Source organism: Neoarius graeffei, chromosome 14, assembly GCF_027579695.1.
Source record: "Neoarius graeffei isolate fNeoGra1 chromosome 14, fNeoGra1.pri, whole genome shotgun sequence".
Classification (NCBI taxonomy): domain Eukaryota; kingdom Metazoa; phylum Chordata; class Actinopteri; order Siluriformes; family Ariidae; genus Neoarius; species Neoarius graeffei.
In genome coordinates this window covers 41,593,257-41,613,717 of record NC_083582.1, presented here as the reverse complement: position 1 = coordinate 41,613,717, position 20,461 = coordinate 41,593,257, and the positions used below count along the sequence as shown (strand labels likewise).

The window sequence follows — 20,461 nt, the reverse complement described above, 5'->3', positions numbered from 1 at the left end:
TCCCTTGGTCCTTTTATAAAAAGTGATGTCATCCTCCAGCTCTGCAGGAGGCACCTCGATGTTCCCAGTGTACCAAAACACCCACCAGATTAGGCTGAGGAAAATGATCACAGCTCCAGCGTAGATCAGAAAGTCATTGAAGAAGATATCCCAAAACACACCAGACAAGAGAATCAGGAATCCCAATATGTCATGAAATACAGCAAACCAAAATGCAAACTTGCACCGACCTATTCCCTGGACACTTTTCTCCATGGCTGTGAAGCTTTCTTCCTCCACTATTTTTTTTTTTTTGCTACATCAGGTAGAATGAGTGACACAGATGTTAGCGAGACACCATGTAGTCACTCTGAGGGAAACCGATCAAAGTACACTGTAAGGAATAAACCTTTGGCAAGGACCAGATGAGCAAATTACACCTTTATCTTGCCCTATGGAATCATCCCCATACATGCAAACATACCCATTTTTAACTGATAAAGTACAGCTGTGCATAGAAATGTTTTTAGAGATACTCACAGAAGGCTCCAAAAGTTTTTTTTTTTTAATGCTACAAATTGGTTCATTGAACCATTTACAAAAAAAAAAAGTCAAACAATAGGCATTAAATCAACAGCATAAAATGGGTTCTTTAGTCAGTCAATGGTTCTCTATGGGTTCCACAAGAAAGACAAACTGAAAAGAAAGAACCTTTTCCATTTCCTGGTGTATACCATTGCAAATTTTATCACATCGATTGAACACAAATGTGCTGCAATTAAGTGTAATAAGAATCAACTAAAAAAAATTAGTGTTTTTGATACATTATGAAATAAAATATACTTGCTAGCAGGCACATTTTTCATGCTTCAATGAAATAAATATACATGATAAATAACTATGTTTTACTACGACAGCCTGTACATTCATTTTCTGGTGTAATTGGAGGCCAACGGATCATCGTGGCCCGTCCCGGTTACACTTGCTCCATACGAAACGTGTGACGCGTCTTTGGCCCTCGCCGCCTCAATTTGTCCTTAATGATGGGCAACAACACGAGTGCAACTACAATGAACATGGTGCCAACAGACAGACAAACAAGTCCCATGCCATGTGGCACACCAGCCACATCAAATTCATTAAGTATGTACAATACAATGCCTGTGCATAATACCAGTCCTCCAATAACTGCAAGAATGATGGGTTTGCTGTAGTAAGTCCATAGCGGGGTCTCTGCAGGGACCGGCTCACACACTAAGCCACCTATCCTCACATTGGTCTGTGGACCTTCAGCTCCAGACGACATCTTGAACAAACCCTACAAACCTCTGGTGTGTTTGAAAAAGCATGAAGAAATGCATTAATTCCATTTCATGACCAAACACTGAACTACATTTCGCAGCAGAAATGTCCAGTGCCTTCAACTTACCTGTTTATCTACTGTTAGCGTTAAAATTTTCTCCAACACCAATCCTTAATCAGCTTTAATAAACGCCTCCAAAAGCAACTATGTCCTTCTGTCTTCTGATGGACAGCGCGTTTGTGTTTGGTGTTCCCCTCAGTGTCATGCCTCACTCATTGTCCTCACTGTAATTAAAGTGAGGGAGGGGCAGGACACTCAACAAATAATGTCTCCATCCTGTGATGCACAGCGATATCTTTGTAAAAAAAAACCCATACATATAAACACTCGGGTATTTTCCCCACCCTGTTGGGGAGAAGGGAAGGATTTTTGGTGTTATTAAAACAAAAATAAGCTTGTTTGCTTTGTGTAAACACAAACATTAATTTACATACACGCATACGGCGACTACATTGACAGCCCTTACAATGCTGTCAGGTAGATAAAGCAACTAGATAAACAGCAGCTGGTCCAACAGCCCTCAGGAGACACGTCACAAAAAGCCGGTAAACCAACACAAGTGTTGTATGTACGATGTAGCAAATAAATAAATGTAGACACACATCAAGTCAGCAATTATATTCTTTATATAATCATGTCAGCAACTAATCTCACACACACACACGGTAAACAAGTAAACAGTGTTTATTTCATGTAAATCTACAAAATAGCCATATGTAACTATGGCAGGTATGAAAAAAAACACCAGATATACTTTTATATAAGTCTTGTCCGGTATGAAAAAAAACACCAGATATACTTTTATATAAGTCTTGTCCGGTATGAAAAAAAACACCAGATATACTTTTATATAAGTCTTGTCCTTGCTCTGACAAATATGGACAATTTACAAGGAGGAAAAAAAAAAAAGGGTTTTACGTATACACATTTTCAGACGGACACTTTTTTCTGTTTCTTTTGTTGGACTTGTGGTGCTTTTTTGTTCAGTTTCCTCTGTCCTTGTCTGGGTTTCTGGGCTTTTTTCGTTGTAGCTGGCTTGGCCGCTTTCTTTGACCTCTTTCTGGTTGTGGCCTACAGAATCAAAATCAAAATGTTAATACCTGTGTATACAATACAGCACCAGGAAAACCTTAAAGGAACAGTCCACCGTACTTCCATAATGAAATATGCTCTTATCTGAATTGAGACGAGCTGCTCCGTACCTCTCCGAGCTTTGCGCGACCTCCCAGTCAGTCAGACGCGCCGTCACTCCTGTTAGCAATGTAGCTAGGCTCAGTATGGCCAATGGTATTTTTTGGGGCTGTAGTTAGATGCGACCAAACTCTTCCGCGTTTTTCCTGTTTACATAGGTTTATATGACCAGTGATATGAAACAAGTTCAGTTACACAAATTGAAACGTAGCGATTTTCTATGCTATGGAAAGTCCGCACTATAATGACAGGCGTACTAACACCTTCGGCAGCGCATTGATACGGAGCTCAGATATCAATGCGCTGTCGAAGCGCGCAGAAGGTGTTAGTACGCCTGTCATTATAGTGCGGACTTTCCATAGCATAGAAAATCGCTACGTTTCAATTTGTGTAACTGAACTTGTTTCATATCACTGGTCATATAAACCTATGTAAACAGGAAAAACGCGGAAGAGTTTGGTCGCATGAGGCAGCATGGTGGTGTAGTGGTTAGCGCTGTCGCCTCACAGCAAGAAGGTCCTGGGTTCGAGCCCCGTGGCCGGCGAGGGCCTTTCTGTGTGGAGTTTGCATGTTCTCCCCGTGTCCGCGTGGGTTTCCTCCGGGTGCTCCGGTTTCCCCCACAGTCCAAAGACATGCAGGTTAGGTTAACTGGTGACTCTAAATTGACCGTAGGTGTGAATGTGAGTGTGAATGGTTGTCTGTGTCTATGTGTCAGCCCTGTGATGACCTGGCGACTTGTCCAGGGTGTACCCCGCCTTTCGCCCGTAGTCAGCTGGGATAGGCTCCAGCTTGCCTGCGACCCTGTAGAAGGATAAAGCGGCTAGAGATAATGAGATGAGATGAGTTTGGTCGCATCTAACTACAGCCCCAAAAAATACCATTGGCCATACTGAGCCTAGCTACATTGCTAACAGGAGTGACAGCGCGTCTGACTGGGAGGTCGCGCAAAGCTCGAAGAGGTACGGAGCAGCTCGTCTCAATTCAGATAAGAGCATATTTCATTATGGAAGTACGGTGGACTGTTCCTTTAAACACTCGAAATCCAGCACAGCGTGATCATCTCTGTGGTCCTGTGCACATGTAGATAGATATTTCTTTTTCAACAGAATTCTCTCTGCAGTTTTGGGCTTAAAACAGTGCTTTTGTGTCGATGAAAAGATTTTCAAAGATGATGTCTACAAAAGGTGGAACAAAATTTACGACTCCTCTACCATTTACACACGGACAGAGGAAAAAATAAAATAAGTATATATAATTTTTTTTAAAAAAGCGCAGCGTACAATTTGGATACCAGCCTCTTTACCCTTTTGTGTATAATATATATACAGTCAAACCTCGGGTCACGAATGTCCCTATTCACAAACAAAATCGGGCTACGAACGCCATTCCCGAACAAATTTTGCTTCGATGCACGAACTGGCGGGCTTCTGCACCACGTGAGGTGTGCGGCAGCATCAGCTGCACTCAAGGTGGCGCACTGTGAACGTTGTTCGTCATTGTGTTGTGTTGATACGATTTCTTTTTTGCTTTTTGCATTAAATTAACCCTCATTATGGCTCCCAAGAAAGTGAAAAGTGTTAGTGATAGTGCTGTTAAGAAGCCTAAATGTATTATTGTTGAAACGAAGAAGGAAATAATAGTTAAACATGAAAGTGGTGTTCGTGTTTCTGATCTCGCCAAGCAACTATCAACCACAAACGTAAAGTGTACTGTACAATTATGTTTTATTTTATTTTAGTATTACTGTATTTTTCTGTAATTAAGGTTATCTTTAATTCCTTTCTGTATTTTTTCCCCACACACAAACCCATAAAAAGTTTTAAAAAAATGTTTCTGGGGCCGGTGAACGGATTAATTGGATTTACATTAATTTCAATGGGAAAAATTAATTCGGTTCGCGAATGGAGTCAAAGAACGAATTAAAGTTCGTAACCCAAGGTACCACTGTATATGCATGTGCTTCAGGTCAGGTTAGGGTTGTTTACGCTGCTACCGGTAACACTGTAACCCAGTACCACCTGCCGCATGGACGTCTAGTCGGCGTCTAAACCGGCTCCCCCACCAGTGTACGCTGATGAGGAGGGTGGCATGTCATCCAGCAAGATTAAAAACAAGACCTGTCAAAGGGTGGATGAGATCTTCACGAGCCATCGGCCAACATGCAATACTTGGGCAGGTGGGGCTCTCAAGCCTCGGAAGGCAGCCTACCTAGGGGAAGGACACTCCGAAATATAACCTGCATCCTTGTGCGTCGGTTGTCTCGTGGCAGCCTTTGCACCAGATGGCACGTATTGGACGAGAAAGTGGGACTGGGAGTGCACGTACCTTTCTCACTATAATCAACTCAGGTGCAGGACATCCTGCGACACTAGATGACTTTCCATCCGTCTGACCTTTATAATGTGCGCTAGGACGGCATTTATCATGACAGTTTGTAAGTTATTTGATAATGTGTTGCGACTCAAATTTCACTTTGTTCGATTATTACACCCTTACGAGGAAATACCAGAATATGATGTGTATTGGACGGAGTCTTGTGTTTGTCATTTTACATTTTAGAACTTTTGACCAGGTTGGTGTTTTCTGGCATTTTGCCTTTACACTTGCTCTCATACGGTATACTCAACATAATTCTTGCAGCTTTTGATATGACCTTTCATGACATACTGGGCTTGCGCCACCTACTGGGCTCACATGAGTGCTTCAATTCTTTTTCTTTTTTGGTATTGCATTTGTGTGGATGGAAATATTTTCCCAGACACTGTTCTAATGGGGCGGCACGGTGGTGTAGTGGTTAGCGCTGTCGCCTCACAGCAAGAAGGTCCGGGTTCGAGCCCCGTGGCTGGCGAGGGCCTTTCTGTGTGGAGTTTGCATGTTCTCCCCGTGTCCGCGTGGGTTTCCTCCGGGTGCTCCGGTTTCCCCCACAGTCCAAAGACATGCAGGTTAGGTTAACTGGTGACTCTAAATTGACCGTAGGTGTGAATGTGAGTGTGAATGGTTGTCTGTGTCTGTGTGTCAGCCCTGTGATGACCCGGCAACTTGTCCAGGGTGTACCCCGCCTTTCGCCCGTAGTCAGCTGGGATAGGCTCCAGCTTGCTTGCGACCCTGTAGGACAGGATAAAGCGGCTAGAGATAATGAGATGAGATGAGACTGTTCTTATGGATGGGTATTTTGTCTTAAACAGAGGGGATTACAATCTACATTTTCAAAACTATATGTGGTTTGTGTAAACAGTTTACAGCACTTGCCTCCAGCTTAGGCTTTTTGCTTGGGGACTCAATAGGCACCAATTGTGGAATCTCCTCCTCTTCCTCCTCATCTTCACCATCACCACCACACTCGATATCCTTTTCAGCGGTTGCTTCTTTAGCATCATGATGTTTCTCCTGTAAACCAGGTTTCGCTTTGCTCTTCTGCTTCTTTTTTGTCCCCTGTGAATCAAGTGAGATATAATTTCATTAATATGATGCAGTGCTCTTTGCACACATTCAAGCTCTAATTCTTTTGTATAAAGAAGACAAGGCAGTTTGAGGGCAAGGCTGGTGACTACATAACATCCACAAAGAAATTCCCAAGACAATGCTGTATCTAATCATGGGCTTGAGAAAAACTGAGAACATTTCCATGGCAACTGCAAAATCATTTGAATATTCTCCTGCAACTAAAGCAAGTAGACGCTTGCCTTTGCTAATCTGGATTTCTTCAGCTCCTCCTCCAGCAGCGTCAGATGACTCAGGTCAGAGGTGTAGATGGGAAGAGCCACAGAGGTGGGACTTTTCATGTGGATGATTTTGATGCTTTTTCCTTTCTGGACAAATAAGAAAGCAATGAGTACATGTCCAAGCTGAAACACAAGAATCAGTATCTGACGCACACCCTGTTTAAAACGACCAACTCACCTGATGTAATTTTCTTGAAATGGTGTTAACAGCTGTAACTATGTTCTCAACAATCTCCTCTGTAGTCATCCCCGAGTGTGCAACACGCACCATGCTAACAAAAAAAAAAAAAGGGGGGGGGGGGGGGGGGGGGGATATATTTAACAAGGACAATGGATAATAAAAGGAAAATACTATAACATTTAATTCAAAGGTTCTTGTATCAGAGGTTGTAGGGACGAGCTCCAATAGACAGAGACTCATCTGGATACACTCTGGATCGAGTTACTGTGGCACCGTGTTAACCCCAATCCAACACCAAAGCAGCTGGACGGAGTTTGCTGGAGTGCCATTTGTTGACAGTAAACAGGAAACCAACAGGAGCCTTTACCAACAGGAGCCTTTTTTGTTGATGGTGAGGGTAGTGCCCTGAACGAGCCTATCCAGACGTGTGGCCAGGCATTTCTGCGTCAGACCCACAGACAAAGGAATCCTGAAATGCACAATTCAAGTATTAATGTCAAAAACCAACATCACACCACTTCCATGATTATCTTTTAAAAACACTGACGAAAACGGAGTTAAGAATTTGCCAGAATGATGAGTCATGAACATTCTGCCTCCAGTCATAATGAGAAAGGAAAAAGACTGCAGTTTCAGGCCCACTTTACACGGGGACGGTCTGAAACAAAAACGCAAAAGTCCGTTTTCGTTCTCACTTTTTTCCGCGTCTACACGACCGTTTTCAAGGAGGAAATCTGCGTCTATACGGTGACGCATAAATGTCTCCGCTATGTCTGCACGCATGCGCAACGTCTTCCGTCTTGTCTGATCTGCACATCTGCACCGCTGTTCTGTAAAGTTATCCTACCTCTTGGATTTGTCCTACCAAGCCTACTGCGCATGCGCGAAATCCAGGAGGGTAGGAAAATTCAACAGTAGTTTTGTCCCACCGATCAGCTGGGCTGATAGAAAATCAGTGAGAATTTCACGCATTTGCCGATTTTTATGTTTTGTGCGTATTGGTCGAGTCTTTGGCCGAGTCAAATAATTTGTAATGACTTGTTTTGAATAATAAAACGGTCTGTATGCGAACTTGCTAGGATAACTTTACAGAACACCGGTCCGGCTGAGGTACTGTAGTGCTCGAGGGAGGAGCAGGAGCAAACCGAAACTCTTTTAATCTGCCTTTATTAAGTAACACTCACTCTTGTTTCGGTGAAGAAGAGAAAAGGCAGTGTCCATCTCAGGAAAATAAACCCGTTCGGCTGCTAGTTTTGTTTTCAGTCTCGGGTTTATGGTTTCACGAGCGGCTTGAATAGGCGGCGCGCGTGCATGTAACTTGGCGACACCAAACTGAGGAGCTCCAGCCGAGCGGGTGAGCAGGAAAACACATCTACTGCATTAAAACACAGGGCAGCTTGAAGGTCCGTTGGATCGATGTAATCAGACATGCTCTTACTTTTTTACTTACTTTCTTACTTCCCGGGCTAGCATGTACAGTATATGACATATGTATGACGTAAACGCGTACCCGACGTGAGCAGATCCGAGCAGAGTTTCGCGTATTGGGTAGTTTAGACGGATAAGCAACGGGGGCCGTTTTTAACTTATCCACTCTGGAATGCGTTTTCAATTTTATCCGTTTTTCAGCCTTGGAAACGCTGTCCCCGTGTAGACGAAAGGCACTTCCGATAAAATATTTAGTCGTTTTTACCCGACAGCGTCCTCGTGTAAACGGGCCCTCAGAAATCTTTTACTGGTTGAGTTTATCAAGTTTCAAAACGGGCTAAAAGTCCATAAGAACTTGCTCTTGTTTTGTAGGGCTGCATAAAAAAGCCATACCCAAGCCATGCCTGAAATGCACCAAACATCATTCTAACTATAACTCGACTCATGACCCGCGGTGAACTGAAACTCTTTGGCTGTGCACACCTTCAGCAGGTCTGCCAACGAAAGAGGGCTGTATACAGGGGAAAACAAACCCGCTGGAACATACGGTGATGGATAATTGAGGCTGTTTTGTGGCTCGTGATCCAGGAAATCTTGAAGACTGAGGGCATCAAGAATTCTACCGAGTTCCACTATCACGCGCAAACATTCAAAATAAACAAATCTTTGCCATCTGAGCTGTGTGTGTGTGGGGGGGACGCATTTTGTGTATGGAGATGTGGCTTATTGTGTCCAATAATTTTAGACAGGACAGGAAGAGACCATTTTGTCTCTTCAGAGGAAGAGTCGGCAAATATCAATCGTAGGAGTGTCATGAGTCTTCATGAAGGATGTTTATCATACACTACCGTTCAAAAGTTTGGGGTCACCCAGACAATTTTGTGTTTTCCATGAAAAGTCACACTTTTATTTACCACCATAAGTTGTAAAATGAATAGAAAATATAGTCAAGACATTTTTCTGGCCATTTTGAGCATTTAATCGACCCCACAAATGTGATGCTCCAGAAACTCAATCTGCTCAAAGGAAGGTCAGTTTTATAGCTTCTCTAAAGAGCTCAACTGTTTTCAGCTGCGCTAACATGATTGTACAAGGGTTTTCTAATCATCCATTAGCCTTCTGAGGCAATGAGCAAACACATTGTACCATTAGAACACTGGAGTGAGAGTTGCTGGAAATGGGCCTCTATACACCTATGGAGATATTGCACCAAAAACCACACATTTGCAGCTAGAATAGTCATTTACCACATTAGCAATGGATAGAGTGGATTTCTGATTAGTTTAAAGTGATCTTCATTGAAAAGAACAGTGCTTTTCTTTCAAAAATAAGGACACAGACTGGTACCAAAATTCAAAAAAGTGCTTATTTAAGGAGTTAAAGGCATTTTTGAGACAAAGTCGGCAAACAGTCTTATTTTGTCAATTTGGGTGTGCCGAACTCAAATCTGCAATATGCCGAGCTCTATCTGACCTCTGTTGACCTCTAGAGGTCATTGAACTTCGGGCCTGTAAACGTCTCAGCTGAACCCAGTTTCTCAGCTTTCTAAGGAATGAAATGTACTAAAATGATTAATGAAGTTAGCAAATGGCCTTGTTTGTTAAATGTTTGGGTGCTGAATTCATTTTTCATTTGTAAAACGACATATGACCTCTGATAACCTCAAGGTCATTAAACTTGGCCTATGCATTTAACGGCATTTTTAAACTGACTTTACTCCCCCAAAAAGAATATGAACAGACAAAAAACAAATAGAAAGGAACAAATACAACATTAAATGCCAGTCCATGTACATGTGACTTACTTTTCACAATGAGAATGCCTAGGCGATCACCTTACATAACATTGCATTACATTTAGCGGTTATTGTTTATACAAAGCTACTGAAAAAAGGACAGATTCAGCAGCATACAAAATGTGGGGGCATACAGGGTATACAGGTTAATCAGGGTTAGTATATATGAGAGTTTTTTTCTTTGTTTGTTTTTTGTAAAGGCTTTACCCCGTTTAAAACAAAACAAAAAACAAAGAAAAAAACTCTCATATATACTAACCCTGATTAACCTGTATACCCTGTATGCCCCCACATTTTGTATGCTGCTGAATCTGTCCTTTTTTCAGTAGCTTTGTATAAACAATAACCGCTAAATGTAATGCAATGTTATGTAAGGTGATCGCCGAGGCATTCTCATTGTGAAAAGTAAGTCACATGTACATGGACTGGCATTTAATGTTGTATTTGTTCCTTTCTATTTGTTTTTTGTCTGTTCATATTCTTTTCGGGGGAGTAAAGTCAGTTTAAAAATGCCGTTAAATGCATAGGCCTATAGGCCAAGTTTAATGACCTTGAGGTTATCAGAGGTCATATGTCGTTTTACAAATGAAAAATGAATTCAGCACCCAAACATTTAACAAACAAGGCCATTTGCTAACTTCATTAATCATTTTAGTACATTTCATTCCTTAGAAAGCTGAGAAACTGGGTTCAGCTGAGACGTTTACAGGCCCGAAGTTCAATGACCTCTAGAGGTCAACAGAGGTCAGATAGAGCTCGGCATATTGCAGATTTGAATTCGGCACACCCAAATTGACAAAATAAGACTGTTTGCCGACTTTGTCTCAAAAATGCCTTTGGGTGTCACAATTCTGGATTTTGGTACCAGTCTAACATTTCAAAGTGACCCCAAACTTTTGAACGGTAGTGTAAGTTTTTTTTTTTTTTTAAGTTAACTGCATTAAGTACAAAATATAATCAAACCACAGCGTCAGCAACACAGTAGCTCACACGGCCATACCATGAGAAACCAGACTCGTTTATAATTAGCTAAGCTGCTCTTCATGAGAACAATTAGATCTTCAAAATATAATCAGAATCAAAATCCATTGAAAACTCAGTGAGGAGTAGTGATTTTCCTGAAAGTTCATGAACCGGCCTGATTCATAACTTGTTAACGAGAAATCACAAAACCAGGGAGTACATTTTGTGCAGACTGATTAAATCTTCCAAACAAAATCAAAATCCATTGAAAACTCAGGGAGGAGTAGCGATTTTTGGGGGTGGGTGGATGGATGGATGTCACCGTGTGATGGCAATAACTCATGGGCCTATGGCCGTGTGAGCCAATTACAGCACAATGGACCAAACATTCTGAAAAAAGTTAAACACTTGAGCTAAGACACTCAATCTTCTTACTTCTTCCGCTGATAAAAATGTTTCCCGATGTGGGAAGGTAAACGGCGGCGAATGCGTGCATCTGCTAGGAAGACATCGAAGCTGTTGAGCAGTTTCAGCTTGGCTTCGAATGGCTTATATTCAGTCTTCAGTGCTGCGAAAGGAATCACCTACCAAAAATATGTGAAAATCAGGTCAAATATTTAAAAATAAAAATCACGGTCACCTTCAACCCAACCCATGAAAATATGTGGCGTTTTCAATCCCAGGTCTGGAAACCAGAAGCTCTGCACAGTTTTGTGTTTGCTCTACTCCAACACACTTGGATCAGCTTATTAAGGACTCGGTAATTAACTGATGACTTGAGTAAGGTGTGTTAGGGCAGGCTCGTCACAGAAATGTGCAGATCTTTAAGACTGGAAGTGAGAACCGTGGCCATGGACTGTTTCAGAGGTTGTAGGGACAAGCTCCAACGGTAGCAGAAGCTCATCTGGATACACACTGAGTTACTCTTGCACTACTTTCACCCAGATCCACCACTGAAAGACGACAGGGTTTGCTGGAGTGCCATTTTATCCCATATTTCATGCTACAAATGAAAAACGTCATACCTGAGGCATATACTTGACCCCACTCTGTGCGAGTAATTTCTTGTAAAACCTCTTTGTCTGATCTGCGGTCATTTTGGGTTCATCCCGTGTGAAGAGGCAAACCTCGACAGAGTCATCGCGGAACGTGTGAGCCAGAGGACTGGGGGATTAACGGGACATGGGTGAAAATATACAGCGTCATGAGATTCATGTTGGAGCAAAAAAACTGCAGAAATCTGTATGCTACAAGACTGCTAAGGAAATCATGATGGTATGTTTACTGATTCACACACACAGTTTGTACACAATATTAAATACATTTTGGGGGGAAGGCCAGGTAAAACCTACATGCGAATGGTCTGCTCTCGTTTAGGGATCTTCCAGAACGTAAGGAGAAGACAGATTTGTTGAGTTTCACTGAGAAGCTGCTTCTGGCATGATGTGCTCTTCAAATAGGCCTGCAACGCCTGCACGGCTTTCTTCACCTGCAATCCACAGAGCAGAGCCATTTTATAAAGCTGGTACGCTTAATAAAACATGTTCTTTATCGTGAAGCTAAATCCAACTGTTGTAGCAGCCGATCTGCTCAAGCATCATTCAGCCGTTACCCAGGGTTTATAAACACCAGCAGTTTAGGCTACATTTAAACAAACAGCTGGACATAAATAAACGGAAATAATGTTTCCCTTACCATAATGTAGTTGATCTGTACTAGAGCTCCATGACTATTGCCCCTTTTCCACCAAAGCAGTTCCAGGGCTGGTTCGGGGCCAGTGCTTAGTTTGGAACCGGGTTTTCTGTTTCCACTGACAAAGAACTGGCTCTGGGGCCAGAAAAACCGGTTCCAGGCTAGCACCAACTCTTTGCTGGGCCAGAGGAAAGAACCACTTACGTCAGCGGGGGCGGAGTTGTTAAGACCAACAACAATAACAAGACCGCGAAAGATCGCCATTTTTAAGCGACGAGAAGCAGCAGCTGTACAAACGCGAAGTCATCCATTATTATTATTATTGTTGTTGTTGCTGCTGCTTCTTCCATGTTGTTTTTGCTTCAATATTCGCGCCAAGGTTTATGCAAACGTAGCGACGTAACTGATGTATACAGTGACGTAATGACGTGGCTTCCCTTAGCACCGTGAGCTATGGAAAAGCAAACTGGTTCTCAGCTGGCTCGCAAGTTGAACGAGTTGTGAACCAGCACCGGCCCCGAACCAGCCCTGGAACTGATTTGGTGGAAAAGGGGTATATGTAGCTGACAAACAAACTGCATCACGAAACTGTCACACAATCACACAGTTCGAGCCTATTTCAGATTATTTAATTACTGCGTGTGTGTGGGTTGAAAGAAGTGCGTGTGGGGGGAAAAACCCCAATGAAGTTTGTACAACGATAAACTGGTAGCTATATGCTTATTTTACAAAGTAACATCAGCCTCACAGCTCCATTACGAAGCTCAAAAAATTTGTCAACCCATTCCTTTATAAAATCATTATTTTTTTTTTATTCTTCACTCAGTATCTTTACAGAACTATATTATCCAGGAACCACACTATCATCTACCAGCCATAAGCACGATAACTGCCTGACCGCAAAATGCACCACAAAGCATAACAATGACGAGATAAATTATCTTGATATCGTGTTTGGATACAACACTGTCAGAAACAGGGGTACAGAAGGAGTCTATTTCTGTCCCCGATGGTACAGTCGACACTAACGTACCATGTAGGGCTCTCATTGGACCTCAAAGTAACTGTGTGTAGCTTTTTAGGGCCAAAAATGTACATATATGTTCCAAATCAGTAATTTAGAGGGTCCTGCCCCAGTGACGAGCCATTGTACCTCTAAAAGTACAATAAATGTGTGTTATTTAACAGCTGGGAGGTCCGTATCGTGAAATACCCTGACCGAGGTCAGTATTTAAGGCCGAGATCACAGTATTTCACCATACAGACCGATCTTAAGCTGGCAAATAATATATTTATTTTTTCCTTTACCAAATTCTAACCGAAAACAAGAGCACCCGAAAGGGAAAACCAAGCCGAGCCGTCACTTTGAATCCTCATTCACGGCTGTAATGCAAATTGCTTCCTCCTCAGTATACAAGTGCACTTCCATGGCAGGAAAACAACTACATTTTGCCACCTATGTAGTCCCCTAATTATACAAAATTGAGTCATTCAGGATTCAGCCAATGTTTTTGCTCGGCGTTAGCAACAGTTACAGGTTTTCGGCTTCCTCCTGAAATGTTCTCTTTTACTACTTCTTCCTCAGGGTAGTAAAACTCGCTTTCGCTGTGAACACTGTCGTTATCGCTATCCATGCTGTAAAATTAACGCTATTCTCCTGAGAAATGAGAAAATAAATGTTGACAAAAATTGCTACTATGTTTGTTGTTGTCCCCTCCTAGAACTGCCACCTTATTGTGGTGGAGGGGTTTGTGTGCTTGAATGATCCTAGGAGCTATGTTGTCGGGGGCATTATGCCCCTGTTAGGGTTTCCCAAGGCAGACAGGTCCTAGGTGACAGGCCAGACCAAGAGCAGTTCACCAAAAAACCCCTATGGAGAAAAAATCCAGGACCGTGACGTCGCCCGGTAGGACGCAGCCGGGGCCCCACCCTGGAGCCAGGCCCGGGGTTGGGGCTCGTATGCGAGCGCTTGGTGGTCGGGCCTTTGCCCATGGGGCCCGGCCGGGCTCAGCCCGAAGAGGCGACGTGGGCCCGACCTCCTGTGGGTTCACCACCCACAGAGGTAGCAGTAGGGGTTTGGTGCAGTGTGGATTGGGTGGCAGTCGAAGGCAGGGGCCTCGACGACCTGACCCCCGGACACAGCGGCTGGCTGTTGGGACATGGAATGTCACTTCGCTGGGGGGGAAGGAGCCTGAGCTTGTGCGGGAGGTTGAGAGGTACCGGCTAGAGATAGTCGGGCTCACCTCCACGCACAGCTTGGGCTCTGGAACCCAGCTCCTCGAGAGGGGCTGGACTTTCCACTTCTCTGGAGTCGCCCATGGTGAGCGGCGGCGGGCTGGTGTGGGCTTCCTTATAGCTCCCCAGCTCAGCCGCCATGTGTTGGAGTTTACCCCAGTGAACGAGAGGGTCGCCTCTCTGCGCCTTCGGATTGGGGAGAGGGCTCTTGCTGTTGTTTGTGCCTACGGGCCAAATAGCAGTATAGAGTATCCGGCCTTCTTGGAGTCCCTGGGAGAGGTACTGAGGGGTGCTCAGACTGGGGACTCCATTGTGCTACTGGGGGACTTCAATGCTCACGTGGGCGATGACAGTGACACCTGGAGGGGCATGGTTGGGAGGAACGGCCTCCCCGATCTGAACCCGAGTGGTGTTTTGTTATTGGACTTCTGTGCTAGTCACAGTTTGTCCATAACGAACACCATGTTCGAGCATAGGGGTGTCCATAAGTGCACGTGGCACCAGGACACCTTAGGTCGGAGGTCGATGATCGACTTTGTAGTCGTGTCATCTGATCTCCGACCCTATGTCTTGGACACTCGGGTGAAGAGAGGGGCTGAGTTGTCAACTGATCACCACCTGGTGGTGAGTTGGATCCGCTGGCGGAGGAGGAAGCTGGACAGACCTGGCAGGCCCAAACGTATGGTGAGGGTCTGCTGGGAACGTCTGGCCGAGCACTCTGTTGGGGAGGTCTTTAACTCCCACCTCCGGGAGAGCTTTTCCCAGCTTCCGAGGGAGGCGGGGGACATTGAGTCTGAGTGGACCATGTTCTCTACCTCCATTGTGGACGCAGCTGTTCGGAGCTGTGGCCGCAAGGTCTCCGGTGCCTGTCGTGGCGGCAATCCCCGAACCCGGTGGTGGACACCGGAAGTAAGGGATGCCGTCAAGCTGAAGAAGGAGTCCTATCGGGCCATGTTGACCTCCGGGACTCCTGAGGCAGCCGACGGGTATCGGCAGGCCAGGCGTGCTGCAGCTCGGGCAGTTGCGGAGGCAAAAACTCGGAACTGGGAGGAGTTCGGGGAGGCCATGGAGAAGGACTATCGGTCGGCCTCGAAGAAATTCTGGCAAACCGTCCGGCGCCTCAGGAGGGGGAAGCAGTACTCTGCCAACACTGTTTACAGTGCGGGTGGGGAGCTGTTGACCTCGACTGGGGACATTGTCGGGCGGTGGAAGGAATACTTTGAGGATCTCCTCAATCCCACCGTCATGTCTTCCACTGAGGAGACTGAGGCTGATGACTCAGAGGTGGACTCGTCCATTACCCAAGCCGAAGTCACTGAGGTGGTTTGCAAGCTCCTCGGTGGCAAGGCACCGGGGGTGGATGAGATCCGCCCTGAGTATCTCAAGTCTCTGGATGTTGTGGGGCTGTCTTGGTTGACACGCCTCTGCAACATCGCGTGGCGGTCGGGGACAGTGCCTCTGGAGTGGCAGACTGGGGTGGTGGTCCCTCTTTTTAAGAAAGGGGACCGGAGAGTGTGCTCCAATTATAGGGGAATCACACTTCTCAGCCTCCCAGGGAAAGTTTACTCCAGGGTACTGGAGAGGAGAATTCGACCGATAGTCGAACCTCGGATCCAGGAGGAACAATGCGGTTTTCGTCCTGGTCGCGGAACACTGGACCAGCTCTATACCCTTCATAGGGTGCTCGAGGGTTCATGGGAGTTTGCCCAACCAGTCCACATGTGCTTTGTGGATCTGGAGAAGGAATTCGACCGTGTCCCCCGTGGTATTCTGTGGGGGGTGCTTCGGGAGTATGGGGTTCGGGGCTCTTTGCTAAGGGCTGTCCGGTCCCTGTACGAACGGAGCAGGAGTCTGGTTCGCATTGCCGGCAGTAAGTCAGACCTGTTCCCAGTGCATGTTGGACTCCGTCAGGGCTGCCCTTTGTCACCGGTTCTGTTCATAATTTTTATGGACAGAATTTCTAGGCGCAGCCAGGGGCCGGAAGGAATCCTGTTTGGGAACCACAGGATTTCATCTCTGCTTTTTGCGGATGATGTTGTCCTGTTGGCTTCTTCAAACCAGGACCTTCAGCATGCACTGGGGCGGTTTGCAGTCGAGTGTGAAGCGGCTGGGATGAGAATCAGCACCTCCAAGTCCGAGGCCATGGTTCTCGACCGGAAAAGGGTGGCTTGCCCTCTCCAGGTTGGTGGAGAAGTCCTGCCTCAAGTGGAGGAGTTTAAGTATCTCGGGATCTTGTTCACGAGTGAGGGAAGGATGGAGCGTGAGATCGACAGGCGGATCGGTGCAGCCTCCGCAGTGATGCGGTCGCTTTACCGGTCCGTCGTGGTGAAGAAGGAGCTGAGCCAAAAGGCAAAGCTCTCAATTTACCGGTCGATCTACGTTCCGACTCTCACCTATGGTCATGAGCTTTGGGTAATGACAGAAAACAAGATCGCGGATACAAGCGGCTGAAATGAGTTTCCTTCGCAGGGTGGCTGGGCGCTCCCTTAGAGATAGGGTGAGAAGCACAGTCACTCGGGAGGAGCTCGGAGTAGAGCCGCTGCTCCTCCACATCGAGAGGAACCAGCTGAGGTGGCTCGGGCATCTTTTTCGGATGCCTCCTGGACGCCTCCCTGGGGAGGTGTTCCAGGCATGTCCCCCCGGGAGGAGGCCCCGGGGAAGACCCAGGACACGCTGGAGGGACTATGTCTCTCGGCTGGCCTGGGAACGCCTCGGTGTTCTTCCCGAGGAGCTGGCCGAGGTGTCTGGGGAAAGGGAAGTTTGGGCTTCCATGCTTAGACTGCTGCCTCCGCGACCCGGTCCTGGATAAGCGGAAGAAGACGAGACGAGACGAGTTTGTTGTTGTTGTGAACAAGCGAGTTGCCAGAAGTCCGTAACCGGGGTCCATACTGTAGGATATTGACCCGTCTGCCAGCCAGCCAATCAGAGCGCAGGATTTGATGGAAACCGGACTGCGAAAAGCATAATGTACTTTATTTTCTGAGAGCATAGACAGATGTTCAGGTAACCTATATTTTACTGTTTTTTTAGTAAGATTACAGTTAGACTTATAGAATTATGAATATTCACAGCCAGGTGCTGTAGGCCAGTGTTGCTCAACCACGAGGCCGCAAAGCGCCATCTCATGGGCAGCGAGTTGTTTAAGCTGAAGCTAATTATTTTTATTTTTTATTTGTAGTAGGGTACAATTGCTGGTTTGCATCTGAGGTCACATCCGCCTCATTAAGCTACGGTCACCCTACAGCTCGCGATGCTTTGTGATGGGTTATCGATGAAAATGAGGCGTTTTGGTGGCAATATACACGTGAGCTAAAAGTTGTGATCACACAGCAGGTGAACACTTGAGTTTGGTGCAGCTCGAGCGGCTGTGCTCACTCATGGAGCGCGTTGTATGGTCTTGGGACCCGGTCATTATGGGAAACACCTGATACAGATCTGAGAGCAATCGACATGTGCAGATACGGACACTTTACACAGAGGCTTCACGAAGTATTACCATCACTGTCTGATTTGTTTCTTGCGCTGTTTAAATATGTTTTGCTTTTGTAAATAAACACTCTTCCTGCACATCAATTCGTCTACCGCGTAGTGTCCTGATTCCCAGATCTTTAACCCAGCCACATATAAAAAAGTTGCTCGCCTCCATGCTCTTCATCTGTGTGTTCGTGTAGAACGATGTCTGCAGCACCAGGTAGTTTGAGATGTCAGGGAACTCAACAGATGGATAATTTTCCATCTCATAGGAAAAATCCTTCTTTGTTAGCCTGTAAGGATCTAATCCCATTGAGTGGTTTCTATATCCACTTCTTGGTTTTAATAATTTGCTTGTTTGCTGTACACAAACATGGCAATAAGTCTCATCTCATCTCATTATCTCTACCCGCTTTATCCTGTTCTACAGGGTCTTGGGCAAGCTGGAGCCTATCCCAGCTGACTACGGGCGAAAGGCGGGGTACACCCTGGACAAGTCGCCAGGTCATCACAGGGCTGACACATAGACACAGACAACCATTCACACTCACATTCACACCTACGGTCAATTTAGAGCCACCAGTTAACCTAACCTGCATGTCTTTGGACTGTGGGGGAAACCGGAGCACCCGGAGGAAACCCATGCGGACACGGGGAGAACATGCAAACTCCGCACAGAAAGGCCCTCGCCGGCCCCGGGGCTCGAACCCGGACCTTCTTGCTGTGAAGCGACAGCACTAACCACTACACCACCGTGCCGCCCATGGCAATAAGTTCTTATGTTAATCGCCCAGACTCCACTTTTGGATCATTAATCCCTTTTGACTGAGAATGCCCTACATGCATGGTTTTATGTTGGCTTCTGGAACATCCATATAGTTTTAAATACAATACCTACAATTAAAACAGTTTGTTTTTATTGCATTTATTTAATTCCTGGGCTCCCATCTGTAACAGGGAGTGATGCTGCATATTGTAATACACTTTACAGTAGATTATTAGATTCTAATAGAATAGATGAGCCAAATAGGTGGGCCTTAAGTAGAAAGGGTTGAGAACCTCTGCTGTAGAGGATCTCGATGGTGCTCTTGCTGATGTGTGGATCAGATGCAGATCCAAGCAAACATTTATCACGGTTTGTTTTGTGTAAGGCATCTCTGGTAAAATGTCGGCCACATCATGAAGTTTGTAGTCAGGCCTTTCACCCTGACTCGAACCTTCTTCCTTCTCAGTCTCATCAGCCCAGATGATGCTTGATATCCATCCAAGAAAACTCCAAGATAGAAAAGATGACTGACCATAATTATTTTGATTATAATTTGACTTTACAAAGCACTTAATGAATATTTAGTCTTCGATAGTAAGCTAACTTTACATTCACCGAAAAACATTACCTGCTGGTGAGACACTTCAGCTCTTTCAGAAGAAAAATACGTGTGTGTTGGAAATTCGTCTAAAACTAAAAGAGCGCTATGCTAGTCACCGGCGACGCGTGCAATAAACAAGCTAGCTCCATGCTACATGCTATAACAATACTTCATTTCATTTAACTAGATTGCTCATATGTCTTTTAGATTAAAAATAACTATTAAAACGTACACGCGTCTAATCGATAACTAACATTTCTTTAAACACTTGAAAATTCAAGAAAAATACCTGAGAAAGGTCTAAGGGCAATTCCTCTCCACGCTTCATGGTACACGTGTGCGGTAAAACTACAATGCGCATGCGCGAGATAGATACTTCCGTATGCTTTAGGTGACGAAAACCGGGTCAGAATAATCGATCGGCCAAAAAACCACCATGTTTTATTTATTTTAAAAAGGAGATTAAACATGACATCCCCTACACAAAATAAAAAATGTATATATATATATATATATATATATTTAATTTCATTTCACACTCTCACACACGGGTGGTGTAGTGGTTAGCGCTGTCGCCTCACAGCAAGAAGGTCCGGGTTCGAGCCCCGGGGCCGGCGAGGGCCTTTCTGTGCGGAGTTTGCATGTTCTCCCCGTGTCCGCGTGGGTTTCCTCCGGGTGCTCCGGTTTCCCCCACAGTCCAAAGACATGCAGGTTAGGTTAACTGGTGACTCTAAATTGACCGTAGGTGTGAATGTGAGTGTGAATGGCTGTCTGTGTCTATGTGTCAGCCCTGTGATGAAAGGGCTGTACCCTGCCTTTCGCCCGTAGTCAGCTGGGATAGGCTCCAGCTTGCCTGCGACCCTGTAGAAGGATAAAGCGGCTAGAGATAATGAGATGATGACCTGTGATGACCTGGCAACTTGTCGGTTATCGCAGGGCTGACACATAGACACAGACAACCATTCACATTCACACCTACGGTCAATTTAGAGTCACTAGTTAACCTAACCTGCATGTCTTTGGACTGTGGGGGAAACCGGAGCACCCGGAGGAAACCCACGGGGAGAACATCCA

General features: G+C 45.3%; 1 protein-coding gene across 1 annotated transcript; it reads right to left on the bottom strand.

Moving 5' to 3' along the window:
• Nucleotides 1–1,975: 1,975 nt before the first annotated feature.
• Nucleotides 1,976–19,748, bottom strand: rsl1d1 (ribosomal L1 domain containing 1). The gene is made up of 9 exons (XM_060939683.1): nt 19,677–19,748; nt 11,975–12,111; nt 11,648–11,786; nt 11,058–11,206; nt 6,804–6,905; nt 6,434–6,527; nt 6,217–6,342; nt 5,783–5,965; nt 1,976–2,413 (listed from the first exon to the last, which is right to left on the bottom strand). The coding sequence occupies exons 1-9, from the start codon at nt 19,746–19,748 to the stop codon at nt 2,273–2,275; spliced, it is 1,143 nt and encodes a 380-aa protein (XP_060795666.1). The 3' UTR covers nt 1,976–2,272.
• Nucleotides 19,749–20,461: the final 713 nt, after the last annotated feature.